The sequence below is a fragment of the Trachurus japonicus genome, chromosome 13 (genome assembly GCF_045865225.1).
Source record: "Trachurus japonicus isolate A0001 chromosome 13, Traja_1.0".
Taxonomy (NCBI): domain Eukaryota; kingdom Metazoa; phylum Chordata; class Actinopteri; order Carangiformes; family Carangidae; genus Trachurus; species Trachurus japonicus.
Genome location: NC_140919.1, coordinates 27,490,469 through 27,507,505, shown reverse-complemented (window position 1 = coordinate 27,507,505; position 17,037 = coordinate 27,490,469). Strand labels below are relative to the sequence as shown.

General features: G+C 43.2%; 2 protein-coding genes across 3 annotated transcripts; both read left to right on the top strand.

Moving 5' to 3' along the window:
- Positions 1–248: 248 nt before the first annotated feature.
- LOC146976141 (heterogeneous nuclear ribonucleoprotein L-like) lies at positions 249–11,230 on the top strand. 2 transcript variants are annotated; one of them, XM_085795668.1, is made up of 14 exons: positions 249–356; positions 2,211–2,326; positions 2,542–2,779; positions 3,136–3,223; positions 3,740–3,834; positions 3,936–4,008; positions 7,422–7,454; positions 8,129–8,200; positions 8,515–8,762; positions 9,341–9,462; positions 9,589–9,790; positions 9,973–10,030; positions 10,234–10,344; positions 10,690–11,230. In XM_085795668.1, the coding sequence occupies exons 1-14, from the start codon at positions 279–281 to the stop codon at positions 10,746–10,748; spliced, it is 1,593 nt and encodes a 530-aa protein (XP_085651794.1). In that variant the 5' UTR covers positions 249–278; the 3' UTR covers positions 10,749–11,230. The 2 variants fall into 2 exon arrangements, with proteins under 2 accessions (XP_085651794.1, XP_085651795.1); XM_085795669.1 differs by lacking the exon at positions 7,422–7,454.
- Positions 11,231–13,178: 1,948 nt separating this feature from the next.
- On the top strand, positions 13,179–16,697 carry LOC146976140 (dynein regulatory complex subunit 2-like). Its single transcript, XM_085794476.1, has 10 exons — positions 13,179–13,235; positions 13,342–13,473; positions 13,691–13,858; positions 13,958–14,127; positions 14,620–14,770; positions 14,893–15,039; positions 15,449–15,667; positions 15,954–16,106; positions 16,199–16,446; positions 16,655–16,697. Exons 2-10 carry the CDS (start codon positions 13,363–13,365, stop codon positions 16,680–16,682), a joined length of 1,395 nt encoding a protein of 464 aa, XP_085650602.1. The 5' UTR covers positions 13,179–13,235; positions 13,342–13,362; the 3' UTR covers positions 16,683–16,697.
- Positions 16,698–17,037: the final 340 nt, after the last annotated feature.

The window sequence follows — 17,037 nt, the reverse complement described above, 5'->3', positions numbered from 1 at the left end:
CTGAAGTGGTCTCAGCTTTGGACAAACGCATCAGGGTGTCTTACTAGATGCTTCATAAACGTTGGATAACTACTGTAATGTCGCGTCATCGCCTTCTTCCGCCTTTCTGTAACCCCATTGGCTACAACTCTGGTCACAAATTGATTGGCAGCTGATTCAGCCTATCACAGTACGTGATGGCGTCTTAGTGGGCGTGGAAACCCGAGCTTCGTTTTTCTTGACTTTTCCGTCCATTTCAGTTGATCGTCACAACCACCATCCTTTTTAACCGGGACAACATGGCTACTGCAGCGAGCCGTTATTACAGCGAAGACGGCAGGGCAACGAAGAGACAGAAAACCGACGGAATGGCCACGGTGAGTTGGTTTTGTGTGGGTAGCATTGGGGAATAGTTTAAGTTGCACAATGCACCCGCCCGGCCCGGTAACAGTCGTCTCGGTGGATTTTAATTCATTGAAATGCGCGTTGGGGGAAAAAAAAAACTCACGACGCGTCGCAGGTCGTCAAATGTGTTGGAGAGCGAAAGGTTGTGGTTCATGGCTCGTCTTCTCATGAACTTAAACGGGTCAATGTTGAGTATTTGTGGGGTGGACACGGGGAAATTTCGTCAGGGTGGCTGTGCTGTACAGTGTGAGTGGGCTCCTCGGAGGGCGGTTTCCCCGGCTGGGCCTCGTCTGAGCCCGGCTTTGTTCTAGCGCCGGTAACGTTAGCTGCCTGCTAGCTTCGAGCTAACGTACATAACCGTGCTCATGATCAGATTAGACCGGTCAGCATCAAACCAGCCTCTGCTTTGTGTTTGAGCCATGTGTGTCTTGGTTGCACATAGAGTTTGAGTACTTTTAAAAACAAGAGTAATGTTTTAGATCAGGGGGAATGCCGATTAAATTAAACACAGGTCACCAGGGCAATTAACGGCCCCTTCCCCCAGCTGGAGAGCAATGCGAGGTTAATTAAAGGTTTGCGTAAAGGGAGCTTGGCCAAGGAAAGAGAATCAAAGTGACCCTATCGGCGAATAAAACCGCCAAATTACGAGTTCCACATGCTCTTTGCCTCATAAAGCAGGAGGCGTGCTCATTCATCTTAAAGAAAGATGTTAGTAAGCCACTTAAAAGAATAACAGTAAAACTTAAAATCCGCATCCATTGATAAATCAACTGCAGTGCAACACATGGTAGTTTTGCTAACACCCATGCTAAACACGAGGACTGGATAACAGCACTATCTCCACATATGATTTTGGTTCACCTAAAGTAGATTCAAGTCCAGAATCTCTTCTTGACGATTCAGTGGCATCAGATTAAGGGTTGGCAAGATGGGAAATTAAGAAATTCCCGTTTTATTAGATATTTAAAATACCTCTATCTAATTTAGATATATTTGTCTATTTAAGTTTTAATGCATTTTGGCGATGCTGAGCAGGAAAAACACAGCTAACATGTGTTGACATGTGTGACAAATAGTATGTGTCAAGGAGCATAGTGTTGCAATGAAGAAGTGGATAACATTGATTCCACATTTGAGTCCAGACTTATTTTCCTGTAATATTTCTATGAGAAAATACCAGTTGCATCACGTCATTGACCCTAATGCAGATGTTAGGTGCATATAAAGTTCCCAGGATAAGTAATGAAAACTGCTTTTTGCAACAAGTGAGCAAGATGGTTTTCCTGAATTTTAAGAACTGAGTCAAGTACATATTGTTTGCTAAGCTAACACATCCTCATAAAACTGTGGACAAAGGATTTATTTTTGTTGGCAAATGCAGAACGACTGACTTGCGCACAATTTTTTATTTGTTAGGCACATAACATAAAGGATGTTAACAAGACATTGTTATCATGAAAAGGGATGCAGTGCCTATTTTCTGTCATTGTAGTTGGCTAACCATCCTAAGTAACAACATTCCCTAAATCTGTGGCTGATCTGTATTGGCTGTAACTATCACAGTGTAAATGTCTGATATCAGTTGAGGTGGTGCATACAGGCAGCTGGTTGCTTTTTATGCCTGTGCCAGAAACAGCCACAGATCAGGTTGTTCTGTTCTTAACCCATTCTCATGGATGCAATATCTCAGCAAGGGAATTTCTTAAATTTTTGTCTTGAATTGTTTATTACCTAGATTCTGTGTTCAAGGTCAGTGTGACCACAAACTACTTGCATAGTTGACTAAGTGTATTGCGTGAGAATTGATCATGTTTTCTTTGACACAGGGATATGAGGATCCACACAAGACCCTTCCCTCTGTTGTGGTGCATGTCCGGGGGCTGGTGGACGGAGTCACAGAAGCCGACCTTGTGGAGGCTTTGCAAGAATTTGGAGCAATCAGGTAGAACAAAAAAAAAAGCAACTTCATCTGCGTAGAGGAGGGGGGTGACATTCTTCTACATGGATTTCTAACTTTGACGGACAAACCAACATGGGGTTTAGAAAAGACATGACATTAAGAACAACGTTTTTAAAGGCAGCTAGCTACAAAATTGGTCCAACTGACTTTGTAGTATCTGCCATTTTATCTAAGCCCACCATTACTTTTGTTTTCAGCTATGTGGTGGTTATGCCCAAGAAGCGTCAGGCACTGGTGGAGTATGAAGACATGAACGGATCATCCACAGCTGTAACCTACGCTGCAGACAACCAAGTTTACATTGCTGGCCACCCAGCCTTTATCAACTACTCCACTAGCCAGAAGATCTCCAGACCGGGCGACTCGGACGACTCGAGAAGTGTTAACAATGTTCTTCTGCTCACCATCATGAATCCAATCTACCCCATCACTACGGTAAATATTTTTAATTAAATTTGGCCAGTATTTTCTAATTTGTATGTGCTGGATTTTGGCTCAAAGTTGTGCTGAAAACATGTTGCATAGTAAGAATGTCAGCTGGATGCTACGAGCACAGCTACAATACAGACTGCAATTTAAGATCTTCCTTGTCAATCTACCAGATATTTACTACATATGCACTATTTTATGACATCTTGTAAACTATTTAATTGAGTAGAATGTCATTAATGGGTTCTTTGTGAAAAGGGAAAAAATGATGTGCATAAACAATGAAATTCTAAGGCAAAATCAAATTGTTGCCTGTAGACATCAGTTCATGACGGTTTGTTAAATTTTGTACATTTTCACAGGATGTCCTTTACACTATCTGCAACAACTGTGGTCCTGTCCAGAGAATCGTCATCTTCAGGAAGAACGGCGTCCAGGCAATGGTTGAATATCCTTTTCTATGGGTGCTGTTTGACATGGAGATGACCTTCCGTTTGAATACTGGTGTATTCCCACAGCACCGCTAGTTCTAACTGAACAAACGGATAGTGTGGTGGCAATTTCCAACACCTGTTTCATGTATAGACTGTTCTGGAACATGTAGGCAAATTTCACAGATGCTCAAAAGCAGTCACAGATGTTTGCTTTGCATGAGGAAAACAAGAACCCTGCACATCGTATTGCCTGTGTTGCTGTATTGCTTGGGCCGTTCATTTCCTATGGTTTTATGACACTTTTTGTTATTTGTCTTCTGTGATCTCTACATGTTTTATCAAGCACTTTGTTACCTGTGTTTTTAAAGGTGCTATATAAATTAAGTTATCATTACATGGCTCATCCCCAGGTCTCTGGAGAACTTAAGACAGACATGTGCAGGTTTTATTATTTTATCCTTCATGGGTTTTGGTAGTCGGCCATCAAGATAACCTTGTGAATCCTGTTTTGTCCTTAACCATGTCCTCACATTTGACTCTGTGCAAAGTGCCCAGCGTGCCAAGGCATCACTTAATGGTGCAGACATCTACTCTGGCTGCTGCACGCTGAAGATCGAGTATGCTAAGGTACTACTGCAACACACCGTGTTTACAAGTTGACACAACGTATGGTTAACGCATAAGTTGTGGTTGGTGTAGTGTATTCATATGAACTTCTTTTCCCACAGCCCACTCGCCTGAATGTGTTCAAGAATGACCAAGATACCTGGGACTACACGAACCCCAACCTGGGAGGTCCAGGTAAAACCTCAAACTCCCAACCCACTACTCTTGTAGCTGAGAAGCCTGATAGTGTTAAGTACTCTTACTGCCACTGTGTGGAGTTTCAGCAAGCAAGCTAATGGGAAGATGCAGACAACACTTGTCACTGATAATGCTACTAAGTAGATGGATTTGAATATGTACCCAATTAATCAAATGTTATATTTTGGGAGAACTTGCGTGGCATTATGACTGAAGTGTTGCTTTGGGTCGTATTCTGACACTTCTCAATACACACTACAGTCAGGCTTCATAAGCAGGAGTGAAAAGTGTGAATTAGAAGCATGATGTGATTAGTAGATGGGTTAGATAATTGTAAAAACCTTAACTCCAGAGAACTACCAACAACAACTCGGCTGTGTGGTGGGAATGGCAGAAACACATTTGCAGACAGAAACACATGTTGCTCTTGAAGAGCATTTAGTTTGTCCCGGTATGAAGTTGTTTAGATTTACTTACTAATGACATGTTTTTATTTGCTGGACGACTGGCCATTTTAGATCATTTTATCTTTGTAGACAGTTGTGATCTAACTACTATATGAATTCTTTGCTGTTGCAAAGTGCATAGACATTAAGAGGCCTCCTGTCTGATCTGTCAGTCTTCAGTGGGTTAATACAACTAGTAGTAATAGTGTTTGAAGATTAATTTTATTTTACTTAGCAGTAAATGTAAAAAGTTGCAGTGAAATATTATTTTACTGCAAGTGATAAAATAGACTAAATGAGAATTTGACATATTTAGTTCAAATCCTGTGTTTCTGTTATAGAAGCAGCTTGAGACAGAGAATATGTGCTTTTTTGTCTGGTGGGGCTAAGTGACATGTTCAAGATCCCCCTTTATACACTATAACTTTGTCTTCATGACAGATGTATCATGTTGTCAGCATTTGCTGTTCCTGCCTTTCTTACCATACCTGTCAATTTTTGGGGTCCCTTGAGTGGAAAAAAGGTGCATTAGCTCAAAGTTTAAACTTCCAGTGTTATCACCCATTTTTAATAGGTGATGTTTGTTATCAACATTTAGGTCTGTGGACACAAATTTCCTTGCCCAAACTGATCGTGGTCTTTGCCACTGCCACCTAACTTCTACCATCAAATTCTCCAATTGATTGTTGATTGTTTTTAATCTAACCAAAACAAATGGCATTGTACAGTCGGTTCCCCTCTGTACAACCAAAATAAAGTAAAACAAAGTGGTTCTGACAGGAGCAGCTGGTCAGACAGCCTAGTCTGTAACTAATTTTGTTGTGAGATTTGTCTGAGAAGTGAGAACAGAGGCAACGACCAGCATCAGTCAACAGGCTGCATCTGCAACATCATGTAATGCCTTATCTCCTCCTAATACATCAGTGATCAATTACAAAACATGCACAGGACAGGACTTGTGCTAAGAGGCAGAATACATGCTGACAACATCACCACTCAGCAACCACCATCTCCAGTATCCACTTCTTCAGTGAGGACACAACCACTATCATACAGAGGGCCAAATGTCCCCAGAGACACAAGGGGATACGCTACAAGACACCTCCCACTCAACATGCCGATGTAGGACTGATATACCACTCATTCCTCATCTCTGCATCCCAGCACAAGAGCCACGAAGACAACGCACACTTCTAGAGGGAGGGGAGTTTTGGGCACTGAGCTATACTTGGTCCCTCCCCCTTCATTGTCCCCGTCCTGCTTTCTTTTCATTTTGAGACACAAGCGAATCACACATTGAAGCAGGCCAAAGCTTGCATCTACAAACCCCCACTGTCTACACCAAATGGAGACTGATACCAGCGAAGACACAGCATCCACCAAACAGAAGTAGTGACAGACATCAGTACAACAGATGACGCATACTGATATTAACCAGTCGACCAAGATCACATGTTTAAAGCCTCGGCCCTTCCTGTACTGTCACGGGCCGCGTTGCTCGTCACGCTTGTCATCACGAAAACAAAACATTTGAGCAGCACACTGACACTTGCTGATGCCGTACCAACTTACACGCCCGAATCGAGCTGTAGCCAGTCACATTGGAGACAACACAAGACAACTGATGAAGACAAGACACTGCTGACAACACCATCAAGTACACTCAGAGCCCAGTCAGGCCCATTTTTGGTTTTACCCTTATGTGTTTCTCCCACATGGAATTCAGCTTTTCTCTCTTGCTCTTTTTCTTCATCTCTTCATCTTTTCCTCCCTCTGATTTTCTTACTACATTGCATCCCTGTTTAGCTTTCCCTTTTTTGAGTGCAGCTTTTTTCTAAATATTCTAAAGTCTCTAGAACCTGTGTAACACCTTCCATGTGATGCAGGTTTGGCAATTTGCGGCTAAGAGGAGCCGGCTTCCCAACTGAAATGTGCTCTATGGCAGCCTCAAGGCCTACCAGTGGGCGGTAAGCGGACTATTCCAAAAAGGAACAAAAAGGATGGAAACGTCAGCCAAACGGCCAACCACCCCGCCAGTGGGCGTTTCAACTTGATTAAACCAGAAATCGATCCTGAGGTGGAGAGTTGTTTCACCAAAAGAGGAAATGGATAAGAGTATGGGATGAAATGAATTGAGTGGAGAGTGGTGGAACTACTTCTGCAAATGTCTTCCTCCCACTGTTTGTAAGCATGCAGTAAGTAAATCAAGACCCTCCTCAGGGAACATAACTGCACAGCACGACATGACCCCCAAAGCCCAGCACCCAACATCGCCACACAAGACTGATATGACTCCATTTTTCCTCCTCATACAGGCTGTATCTTTCTCTTTCTGGAAGAGGGTGATGGTTGTGGTTCTCTCAGAGCCTGCATCTCTAATGTCACTCAAAACTACTGTGTGTGTGTTTGCTATGTATGTCTCGTCACTCCCTCTGTTGGCAGTTTACGGCCATCAGGAATCTTATCTTTGGGTGTGGTTCCACAAATTTGTAACAGTTAATGTGGGAATTAAATCCTGATTTTTACTCTGGGGAAAGGGTGTGAATTTATTAATTCCTGTGGGGTGTGCTTAATCAATGATGAATTTGTTAGAAACCAGCACATACCTGCAAAGCCAGCAAAGCTTTTCATCCAAAAGCCACAGTGGCTGCTGATGTTTTGCTATTTTTGTTGCCAAATTGCTTGTAGGGTCGGCAAGAGCCTGGCTGGTTACCTGCAGAGGTACCAAGCCATCCGTATTTTGTAGTTTGACGTTTCTTTGATTTGTTTTTGGTCCACATTTATCCTAAACTGCTTTTACTATGTGAGGACAGACAGCTTTGTCATTAGTGGTTTTACGTCAGTCTTTTGTTATTAAATGGGTAATTTCACATTTGCCCGAAATAGGGGGAAAAAAACAAAAATGTTAATTTGCTTAACCTGGCTTCCATTCTGATTGTCTGTGATTATTGTGTACCTGTACAGATGGAGATGCAGATGGCAATGGGAGCAATGCAGGTGTGTGTGTGTGAGCGTACAAACTTTATTTATAAATTTAGCCATTTTGTGACACTTATCCAGAGTGACTGCTTGATAACTTGAACCCTCTTCACTTCCTAGATCACCAACAATCCACCCATCTTTTCCATTTCCCTGTTCCTCTTTAGATGCTAAGGGTTTACCTTGTGGGTGTTTTCAGACTTTCATTTTAGGGCCATTTCCTGAGAACCTAATACTGGTCTTGCCATTTGTGACATTCCCATGCCCCCTCCCTATTTCCCCCAACTAATTTCAATGAAGATGAAGGCCCATTGCTAAGATAATGTCAGCCCCTAGGTTTAACTGTTGTAGCCTGCCTGGAGTGTAATGTGAGAGTTATGGTGGCTGGTTTTAGTCCTAGAGGCAAGATGTATCAATCTTGCATCTATGCATGTATGTATCTCAGGTGTTACTATGAAGTCCCTTTTTTATAAAGCCTCCCTAACAATAAACAATCTACTCTATGGTGTGCAGTCTGAGGCAGACTTTGACAACACTGTCAGTTAACCATAATGCATCCAGTATTTTAAAGGGATTAGGCATCCCATTGTCATGTACAGATTGCAGTCAGCCTTGTTTGCAGTCACTCGTTGTCATATTTATCTTTTTTTCCCCTTTCTCTACCCTTCTCTTTTGTCCTCCTGTTCTTATAGAGGATGTGAATGCCAACCCCAACAAGCGCCAGAGACAGCCTGCTCTGCTGGGCGATCACCCTCCAGAGTACGGTAAGGCACACCTCTTCTGGACTCTTGCAAGCTTCAACACACAGCATACCCTCTTATTTCATTACCCGTTTTCTATGTAGACAGTCTAGATTGTAAACCTGATGCATTTGGGTTGACTAACCAGTTGGTAACTGGGTCCTCCACACAGTGGCAGTTAAGTGGTGCTGTGTTTTCATTTGTAATTAGGCTACATACACATCTGCGTTTATAAAGCAGGGACCAGAATCTTCATAACTAGTGTTAGTGTTGCAACTGTTGTCCTGCTCGATTAATATTTTATTTTCTCTTCATTTACTCCCCGTCTCCTTCTTCAGGAGGTGGTTACCACGGCTATGATGAGAGCTACGGATCCCCGCCCTATGAAGGTCGGCGTATGGGGCCGCCGATGAGAGGGCGAGGGGGAAGAAGCTACGGGCCAGGCTACGGACCACCTCCCCCTCCACCTGGCGAGTATGGTGCCCACGCTGATTCTCCAGTGGTCATGGTGTACGGATTGGATCCTCTCAAGATGAATGCCGACCGTGTCTTCAATATCTTTTGTCTCTATGGCAATGTAGAGCGGGTCAGTGTCTGAAACTTGAATGTGTCTGTCTTTGATGGGAAGGGAGAGGGCGTCACTGAAATGTACCACACATTTAATTTCATACAAGAGATTAAATCTATGTGATTTAATATACAGACAGAAAATTACAACTATAAATTTGGTGTCAAACATATTAATGAAATGTATTTACAAGAGATAAAGGGACATATTGTGCACGGTGAGAAAAAATGAATGTTCCAGCTGTTGGCACCAGGGAGAAATGTGCCATCAAAGGGCAAGTGAAGTCATTCCAGTTTTATGAGAACAGGGTTAGGATCTGTTCTAAATTCGCCATTTAAAATCCCATGTGTTTCTGCTGAAAGAAGCCGTTGTCATGGGTCTCTGAGTAGTTGCTCTTAAAATAGTAGCAAGTTTCATCTCTTTATTTCCTCATCCTGCTGATAAAGATCAGGAATGTTGACAAGCTGATAATGAACCATCAAACTGTCATCTCACACCTGGCAATGTGTGTGCAAATGAATCTTTGTCTCTTTGAAGCAGGGTGCCACTGTTCTGTAGAAAGCTGGTCAATCCTGTCCTCTGACGCTTTTCCACAGGTGAAATTCATGAAGAGCAAGCCAGGGGCTGCCATGGTGGAAATGGGAGACTGCTATGCAGTGGATCGTGCTATCACTCATCTCAACAACAACTTCCTCTTTGGACAGAAATTGAATGTGTGGTGAGTTTAACCCGCCCTGCTCCCAAAGCAGTTCTTGTTGTCCACGAGCAGTGAATCCTGCTGTGGAGTTTTTAAGAATATTGGAGGAGCCATAAAAAGTAAATGTATAATTATCTCTCCCCACAGTGTGTCCAAGCAGCAAGCCATCGTACCCGGTCAGTGCTATGAGCTGGACGATGGCACAAGCAGTTTCAAGGATTTCCATGGCTCCAGGAACAACAGGTTCACCTCACCAGAACAGGCAGCCAAAAACCGCATCCAGCACCCAAGCAATGTACTGCACTTCTTCAATGCCCAGCCAGATGTCACTCCAGAGGTGTTCTCTCAGGTCAGTAGAAAGAAATGTGTATGATGGGAGTTTGACTCATCTCATCTCTGTGGGCATTTCACTTGAACTGTTCATTCACAATATACATGTGAGTCTTTTTAAAACTAAATAACTGTTTCAAGTGTTTTACATGCTGTCGTTTGTATATAAAAAATCGTTAATAGATGTTGTGCTCTTTACAGATTTGTGATGAGATCGGTGTCAAGTGTCCCGTCAACGTCAAAATGTTCACAGGAAAAAGTAAGCAGCTTTGATTCTACTTATTTGAAGGTTTGTGTGAGGTGGTTCCTGTAAAGTCCTTAATAGAAATGAGAGCAGCCGAGACACATGTCTAATATAAAAAGTGGAGGTGCACAAACTCTTGTGTTTGAGAACTGGGAGTGTGTGAAAGCCTTAGAGCAGGATCCTGAAGTTTGACCCCTGTTGACCCCTCTGACCACCAGGTGGTGCAGCGCCCAGTGACCGCAGTGCTTCAGGTCTGCTGGAGTGGGAGTCCATCAACGACGCCATGGAGGCCCTGGCCATGATGAACCACTTCCAGATGAAAAACGCAGGTACGTGTTTGCTGAACAGTCTGTCCCTGCTTTTACAAAAGGCAACAGTCTGGTTTCAGTGGCTGTTGGTTCAGGTACCTTGAGACGGATGAGATCCAAGATCACATATGGTAGATAACACAAAGTTAAGTGGGACTATTGTACAGTAATAATCTGAAAGTAGCCTTACAATCAAGACAGTGTTAAAGTTATGGCACTTAATCTTAATCACTGGAGTAACTTGGACTAGAGCAGGTTGGTTAAGATGTGAACAGTCATTGGTTTAATTCAGAGATAATTATTCGACTGATTGGTCAAACAAGTCGAGTTTATTGTTGCCTGATTTTCTCCTCCCTTTTTTTGCAGCAGGCCCCTACCCCTACACCCTCAAACTGTGCTTCTCCACTGTCCAGCACGCCAACTGAACACACTCTTTAGCCAGGATGAAGATGATGATGATGATGATGATGATGACTGGTCTGCCATTCCCATGTTCACATGTACTTAGATCGTGACTGCTTGCAACACACCTGGGGAAAATTGATCTTCAATATCAATGAGATATTATTGTTCACAATGTAATTGATCCCACGTTATATTTGGTATATGAAGCTGATTTAACAAATGCTAACGGGCATTTAAGATTTTGATATTTATGCCCCAGATGTGGTTTCTAGAGTATTAGTACCTGTGTGTCTTTGGTATTAAGTTGTCCTTTTTACTTTTTGTATTATGCTTATACAGTAACCTGACGTGAGGAAGCGTATGTGAAGGTTTTATGCTCAGGTGGTTCAGTGGCAGTGGACAACGTGGTTTTGTAAAGAGCTGTCTTTTGAAACTTTTATTATAGCCCACTTATTTCTTTTTGTGTTATTTTAATTGCTGCAGATTCAGTTGTGCGTCTCCATGTCTGATATGAAAATGGAGAAATGTTTTGTTCTAAGAAAATAAAAAACCTAAAGTTCCCAGTGCCATCTTTATCAATTTGACATCTCAGATGTTACTGTTCTCTCAACATCTTTGACTAGTAAGACCTGAATTGTAATAACATGTTCCCAGTCCACTGTCGGTCTGTTCACCATTAAATCAGACAGCAACACAGCCAGCTGTTGACTCCCTCTCAGATGCAAACGTAGGCAGTTAACAACGCAGGCCAAGACAACCCCAGGAGCAAGGTACCAAAATTGCTCTTCCTTCCAAAATGCTTGGATCTCCTCTGATATTACAGAAAGACGGCTAAATGTTTACCGCCTCAAAATGACTGTAGCTGAAATATGCAGGGAGATTACACTGCCATGGTTTTCAGCATCAAACGGCAAATGTGAAAGCACAGCGTAAAATACAAAAGACCAAACGAGGATTTGTAAACATGCCCCCACCACCACCTCTTCATCTTCCACCTCTACTCTAAATGAAAATAGGAAAGGAGCAGGCTGTAGTTAAATCCCAGAAACCAGCTGGATGGGTTCAATTCATCTGTTTGAATCTGAAACATGAAATGTTTAGCTTCAACATGAGACAGTTTGGAGACGTGTTGCCCTCATGCACCTCCTCCTGCTCATCTAAAAACATGTCATGGGATCAAGGAGACTTCATGGTTTGAACTGTTTTGTGCTCACCAGAGAAAAAGTGAAGCTTAAATTGTTAAATATTTGGGCAGATCAGAGCCTTCAATGTCCCTCTGCCTCTGGCTCCAGGTCCCTAACCTACAGTCACAGACTCATGAGAGAAGGACCTGCAGTGCCAGCTCTTATGAGTCTTGTGGCACTCTGGGTTAAGGGAGCTCATCAAGGGACTCCTGTACCAACTCACCCAGGTCCAGGCCAGACTGGTGGAGCGGGGTGGGGCTGGTCAGCAGAGGCCCGCTCCTCAGAGGACATCTCCATATGGTCCTGCCTGATATGAAGGTCCAGGTGATGGATGCCTTTCTGGTAGTGACCCACCCAGCCGTGCATAGCTGAGGACTGAGGAGATATTATTATCTCTCTTTCACATTCTCCACATTATGTTTATGTGGACATGGGAATATTTGAGAAAAAATGAAGTGGACATTATTCATATTAGGAAGAAGGAGGGAAGGAAATATTATGAGGAGGAAGAGAAAACAGGAGAGACAAAGGTGTGAACAAATACGACCCATGGGTCCAAAAGTAGCAGGTTCAATGTCGTTTTACTAAGAAACCGTCGAGTGAAAGCTGAGGTCCGTGGTCTGTATGACACACCTGGACAGGTGAGGATGTCGGACAGGAATGGATGCTGGGGCGCTGACCGCTGCTGAGAAGAGTCTGGAGAAGGGTGACGTGACGTCACAGCGTTCGTGACCAGTCGAAGCTGTTGCTATTGGAAACGCCACTTGCTGATAATCCTCCTGCACAAGTCTGATCAATTTCAAGGCGGATTTTATCAACGAGTTCTCCAGGTGAGTAAAACAAACAAACAATTTGTGTATGCTACAGTCTGTATTTCACTTCACGCAGTGTGGAGTCTACAGCGTGTTTTCAAAATGTGCCGGTTAAATGCATAGGGTAATGTCATTCAAACATTATTCACACCGGTTCAACGTATGGTGGCACGCCAAGTTACGTAACGGCTGGGAGGTTTACAACGTAGACGTCTTATGTTTTTTAATGTTTTGATAATCATTTATAAACTTGTCAACAAACAATTCTTTCCCCTTTCTCTCTCTCTCTCTCTTAAAAAAAAAAAAAAAAGTTCTCATTGCAATCTGTCTCCATAGTCTCTGATTTCACTTTTTAAAACCCATAGATGTGAATAAAGATCAGCATGAGATATTGTTTTTTAAAATTAGCCTAACTGCCCAAAGCTAGATGTGTAACATTATTCAACAGGTGCAGTGTGGAAGTGAGGGGCTGTGAATACTTAGAGCAAGCTGCTATTTACCTTGAAGGGAAGTAGCCTAACGTAAGAGAACAAGAAACCATGCTTCTGTCTGATTTTGAATGTCTGATATGTTTTATAGAGCAGCCAGATTATTAAACAAAGCAGCCTTGGCACCAGGACAAGGGGTGTGAAGGGATCATGCCAAAGAAAGCCAAGAAGGGTGGAGGAGGAAAGATGGGGAGAGAAGAGTCCCAGACTGAGGAGGAGATGGCCAAGAAGAGAGAGGAGTCAGTCGCACAGGGCCTCAGGGTAACATTCAGATTTCACCAAGTGCTTCACAGTTAAAGAAGAAACAAACAAAATTGAAGAACAAAATTAACTTTCATTAGTAGTTCAACTGTCCACACACTATTCACCAATTTCCTGTGGAAGCCGGCACCAGTTAATTGTCTAAGAAAAGTAAATTTGTGGAAACTTGTGCCGAGTAGCTCATTATCTACATTTGACATCTCTTGTTTAAAACCAGGACGATTTGGAGAAGGAGGAGAAGAGCAAAGCAGCAAACCTGCTGAGGCTGAATGAGGGCTGGAGGGCCATCCTCCGTCAGACTCGAGACCCTCAGCTTCGTGAAGACATCATTGCCTCCAGGCAGACGTTTGAGGGTCAGATGGACGGACTGGACAGTGTCATTCAGGTGAACAGCTGCTGTCTGACATCTACCCAGTCACTTGCACTGAACATTAAGCTGTTGACTCTGAATGGACTACCTACCTGCTGCTTGTTTGTTTTGCAGAACCTGTTGCTTGACCTGCAGGAGAAGGCGCGTCAGTCCAACTGGGTGCACAGGATGCACCTGCAGCGCCTGGAGCGTCTGTGGGGCCTGCATGAAACACAGATGATGACTGTGCAGCAGCACTGGGAGAACAGCATGCAGCAGCTGAACTCCGAGTTCTACACCAAGGAGTAAGGCTGAGGAGCTGTAGCGCCCCCTACAGACAGCTGTGATATAGAGCGCAAAAATAATTTCCATTTTGGCAGAGTCCTTGTTTTTTTTCCAACAGTATTTTATAGTGAGGGTGTCACATCCCAAACAAAGAACTTCTCCATCACTGAGTGAGGTACTTCTAAAGCTCTCATCTGGTAACTGCTGACAAATTACACTGTGTATTCACTTCACAGAATCACCACAAAGGGAAACAAAACAACAGAGACTTAACAAGACTTAATTCTCCAGCAGAGAGGCAAAAGGCAACTACAACTACAAGGAGACATAAAACAATGACAAATTGTCAAAATGCAACTGCATAGAGACATAAAACGCCCCACATGCTTCATATGACCAAAAGTCAAGTGCAAATTCCTTGTGTACAAGGGGAGATAATTATAAGATAATTATGGATTGAGTTCACTGTTCTGTTCATTGCCCCTCCGGTCTGAACCGTGTGTGTTTCTCAGGAAGCGGCTGTTTGCCCTCTCTCAGAAGGAACCAGTTCACCTGGTAGACGCAATATCCTCTGTGGAGCAGGAGTACAATAAAGTGATGACTAGTATCGGCAAGCTGTACAAAGAAAGCATTAAAATGTACAAGCAGGCTGCTGAAGCACAGGTATCTCCCAGCAGCAATTCTCTCTAGCTGTACCCAGTGGTGTCCTGGCTGAGTCTGGCTGACTCTCTGAGGCTTGTCTTGTTTCTCTTTCGTCTCCTGTCTCTTCACCTCATTGTGCACAGGCAGTCTCCCCTGGACGCCGGAGAATAGTGCGGGGGGCTGTGCAGTTCTGCCACAAAAAGGAAGAAAGACTGAACAAGTTCATCAACAGAGGGCAGAGGGACACTGAAATAAAAGCTGAAGAGATGAAGAAAATTCAGGCGCTGAAGGTCAGTGCAAAAAAAAACCCAAAACAATTATTATGTCATAACATGATTCAGGGACATATTTTGGTTTGATATCATAATTTATATTACATTTTCTTTCTTTTTTTCAACTTCAATGGCTGTGTTTTTGCATTTTCTAATGTACTATCAGGACTTTTGAGTCACAGAGTGGAGCTGTTTTTTCCAGTAATAATCAGAAAAGCACAGACTTGATCTAATAACACTGTCCTGCATTGTATTTAAGTGCTTCTTATGGTGAGGACAGTACAACAATCCTCAGAGACTCTTATAATTCGAATGATAAAATAATAATTTTAACACAGGTTGCAGATAGGATATAATGTGACTGTCTCCCCATGTGCTCAACTTTAAGCAAATCTCCAAAACTCCTCATGTTTCTCCTCACTCTCAGCGCTTACTCGCTCAAACCAGGAAAGGGCTGAACAAGAATAAGACAAGAAACCAGGCAGAGGAACAAGATCTGACGGTCATCAGGGCCGAAGTGAATAAAAAGGCAGAGAAGCTTTCCCAGCAGCTGAACGAGAGTCGCTCAGTGGCGAGAAAACAGCTCATCAGCCTCAGTGTACGGAGCGACAACGCCACCAAGAAACTGCAGGCAGTGATCGCCAAGGTGAAACCACTCACTCTGTCAACGGACACATCTGATGTAACATATTGAGTAAGATGAAAAATAAGCAACATAAGCAGTGTGTAGCGTCATCAGGAACCTGATAAAGCTACATGCGAAACGCGTTGTTCGCCTTCAATAAACGGTGGTTGCTTATTTTTCATCCTATTAAATATAGCCTACTCCTGCTGCCGAACAGCACCTGACCACCTGTGGCCGTGCAAGGAGATTTGTTTCACTTCAGCATAACGTATTCAGTGTTTGGTCTTCTTGATCTCTGTTGTTTCAGGGTGAGAAGGTTTTACGTGTTGGTGATATGTGCCAAAAGCTGGAGAGCAAGCACAGGGAGGCCTTATCGTCACTGTCATCAGCTGCAGATAGTGAAACCTCTGTGACCGAGAGGGAGGAACCAGGACAGGTAGGCTGCCATCCTAGCTGTCAGGTCTCCCTGGTCCTCTTATATACAACAGTGCCAACCTCACTGACCTCTCCGTCTCTCTGTGGCAGACATGTGAGTTTCAAAATTTTCACAAGTTGATGGTTCGCATGGAAAATGCTCTGCTGGTTCGAGACACTCTGAAGAAACAGAAACAGGCCCTGAGGCAAGAGAACCAGCAGCTGAGGCTTCAGGTGCATCAGCAGATGGACGACATGACCATCAGCGACGACACCCTTGACGGACCACACGCTCTACTCACTGTATCGCAGGCCGCGCGCATCACGGCACCACCCAGGCCCATCCACAAACAGCTTGTCCAGAAAAACCCTGAAGCACCTGTTATGTAGCATTTTTTGGAATGTTACTTTTAACTTTTAAAACTGTTTTAAAAAATGGTTTTGTTGTGTATTATTGTCCATGTGTCTGTGTTTTATTCAATATACTGACAAATGTATGTTTAACTCTTGACTTAATTTGAGTAGCCTAAGGTAAAAAGAAACAAAAACATAACCAGTTAAACCAGTTAATGTGAGCATCAGTGGCTCCCCAAGGTGCCAGACAATGGGTGGCCCAAAGTGAAGACGGCTTTGATATGGACACAAGTTTCACCCACAGCAGAAGACATGAACTATAGAAGAAGAAGAGACTTTTACTTGTACGTCAGTTTCTGTATTCATGAACCCAGCCACAGTTTTTCTTTATCTACTTGTATATTTCAGTAAAATCTTAAAGATGACTTTGACTCTTGTCAGTTGAAAGTTAAGGTGATTCAGAAGATTTAGTAGCCCATCTGAAGAAGATCCTCCACAGTCCCCTTATTTATCTTTTACTGGAGCCTTCACCCATTTCCCACAGCTCTCCTCAGTGAACGTAACTCACCCTGTTGTCTCAAATATATATCAAACTGGTGGTGGGTGTCCCAGTTAACCTCAGA

What these genes read in the sequence shown, in the direction of transcription:
- LOC146976140 (XM_085794476.1), top strand. Translation starts at nt 13,363, where the DNA reads ATGCCAAAGAAAGCCAAGAAGGGTGGAGGAGGAAAGATGGGGAGAGAA. An exon ending in AGCAGGCTGCTGAAGCACAG is followed by an intron (nt 14,771 to 14,892) that starts GTATCTCCCAGC and finishes CATTGTGCACAG; the next exon opens with GCAGTCTCCCCTGGACGCCG. An exon ending in GCTGCCATCCTAGCTGTCAG is followed by an intron (nt 16,107 to 16,198) that starts GTCTCCCTGGTC and finishes AATTTTCACAAG; the next exon opens with TTGATGGTTCGCATGGAAAA.
- LOC146976141 (XM_085795668.1), top strand. Translation starts at nt 279, where the DNA reads ATGGCTACTGCAGCGAGCCGTTATTACAGCGAAGACGGCAGGGCAACG. An exon ending in TGAAGATCGAGTATGCTAAG is followed by an intron (nt 3,835 to 3,935) that starts GTACTACTGCAA and finishes CTTTTCCCACAG; the next exon opens with CCCACTCGCCTGAATGTGTT. An exon ending in CTTCCAGATGAAAAACGCAG is followed by an intron (nt 10,345 to 10,689) that starts GTACGTGTTTGC and finishes CTTTTTTTGCAG; the next exon opens with CAGGCCCCTACCCCTACACC.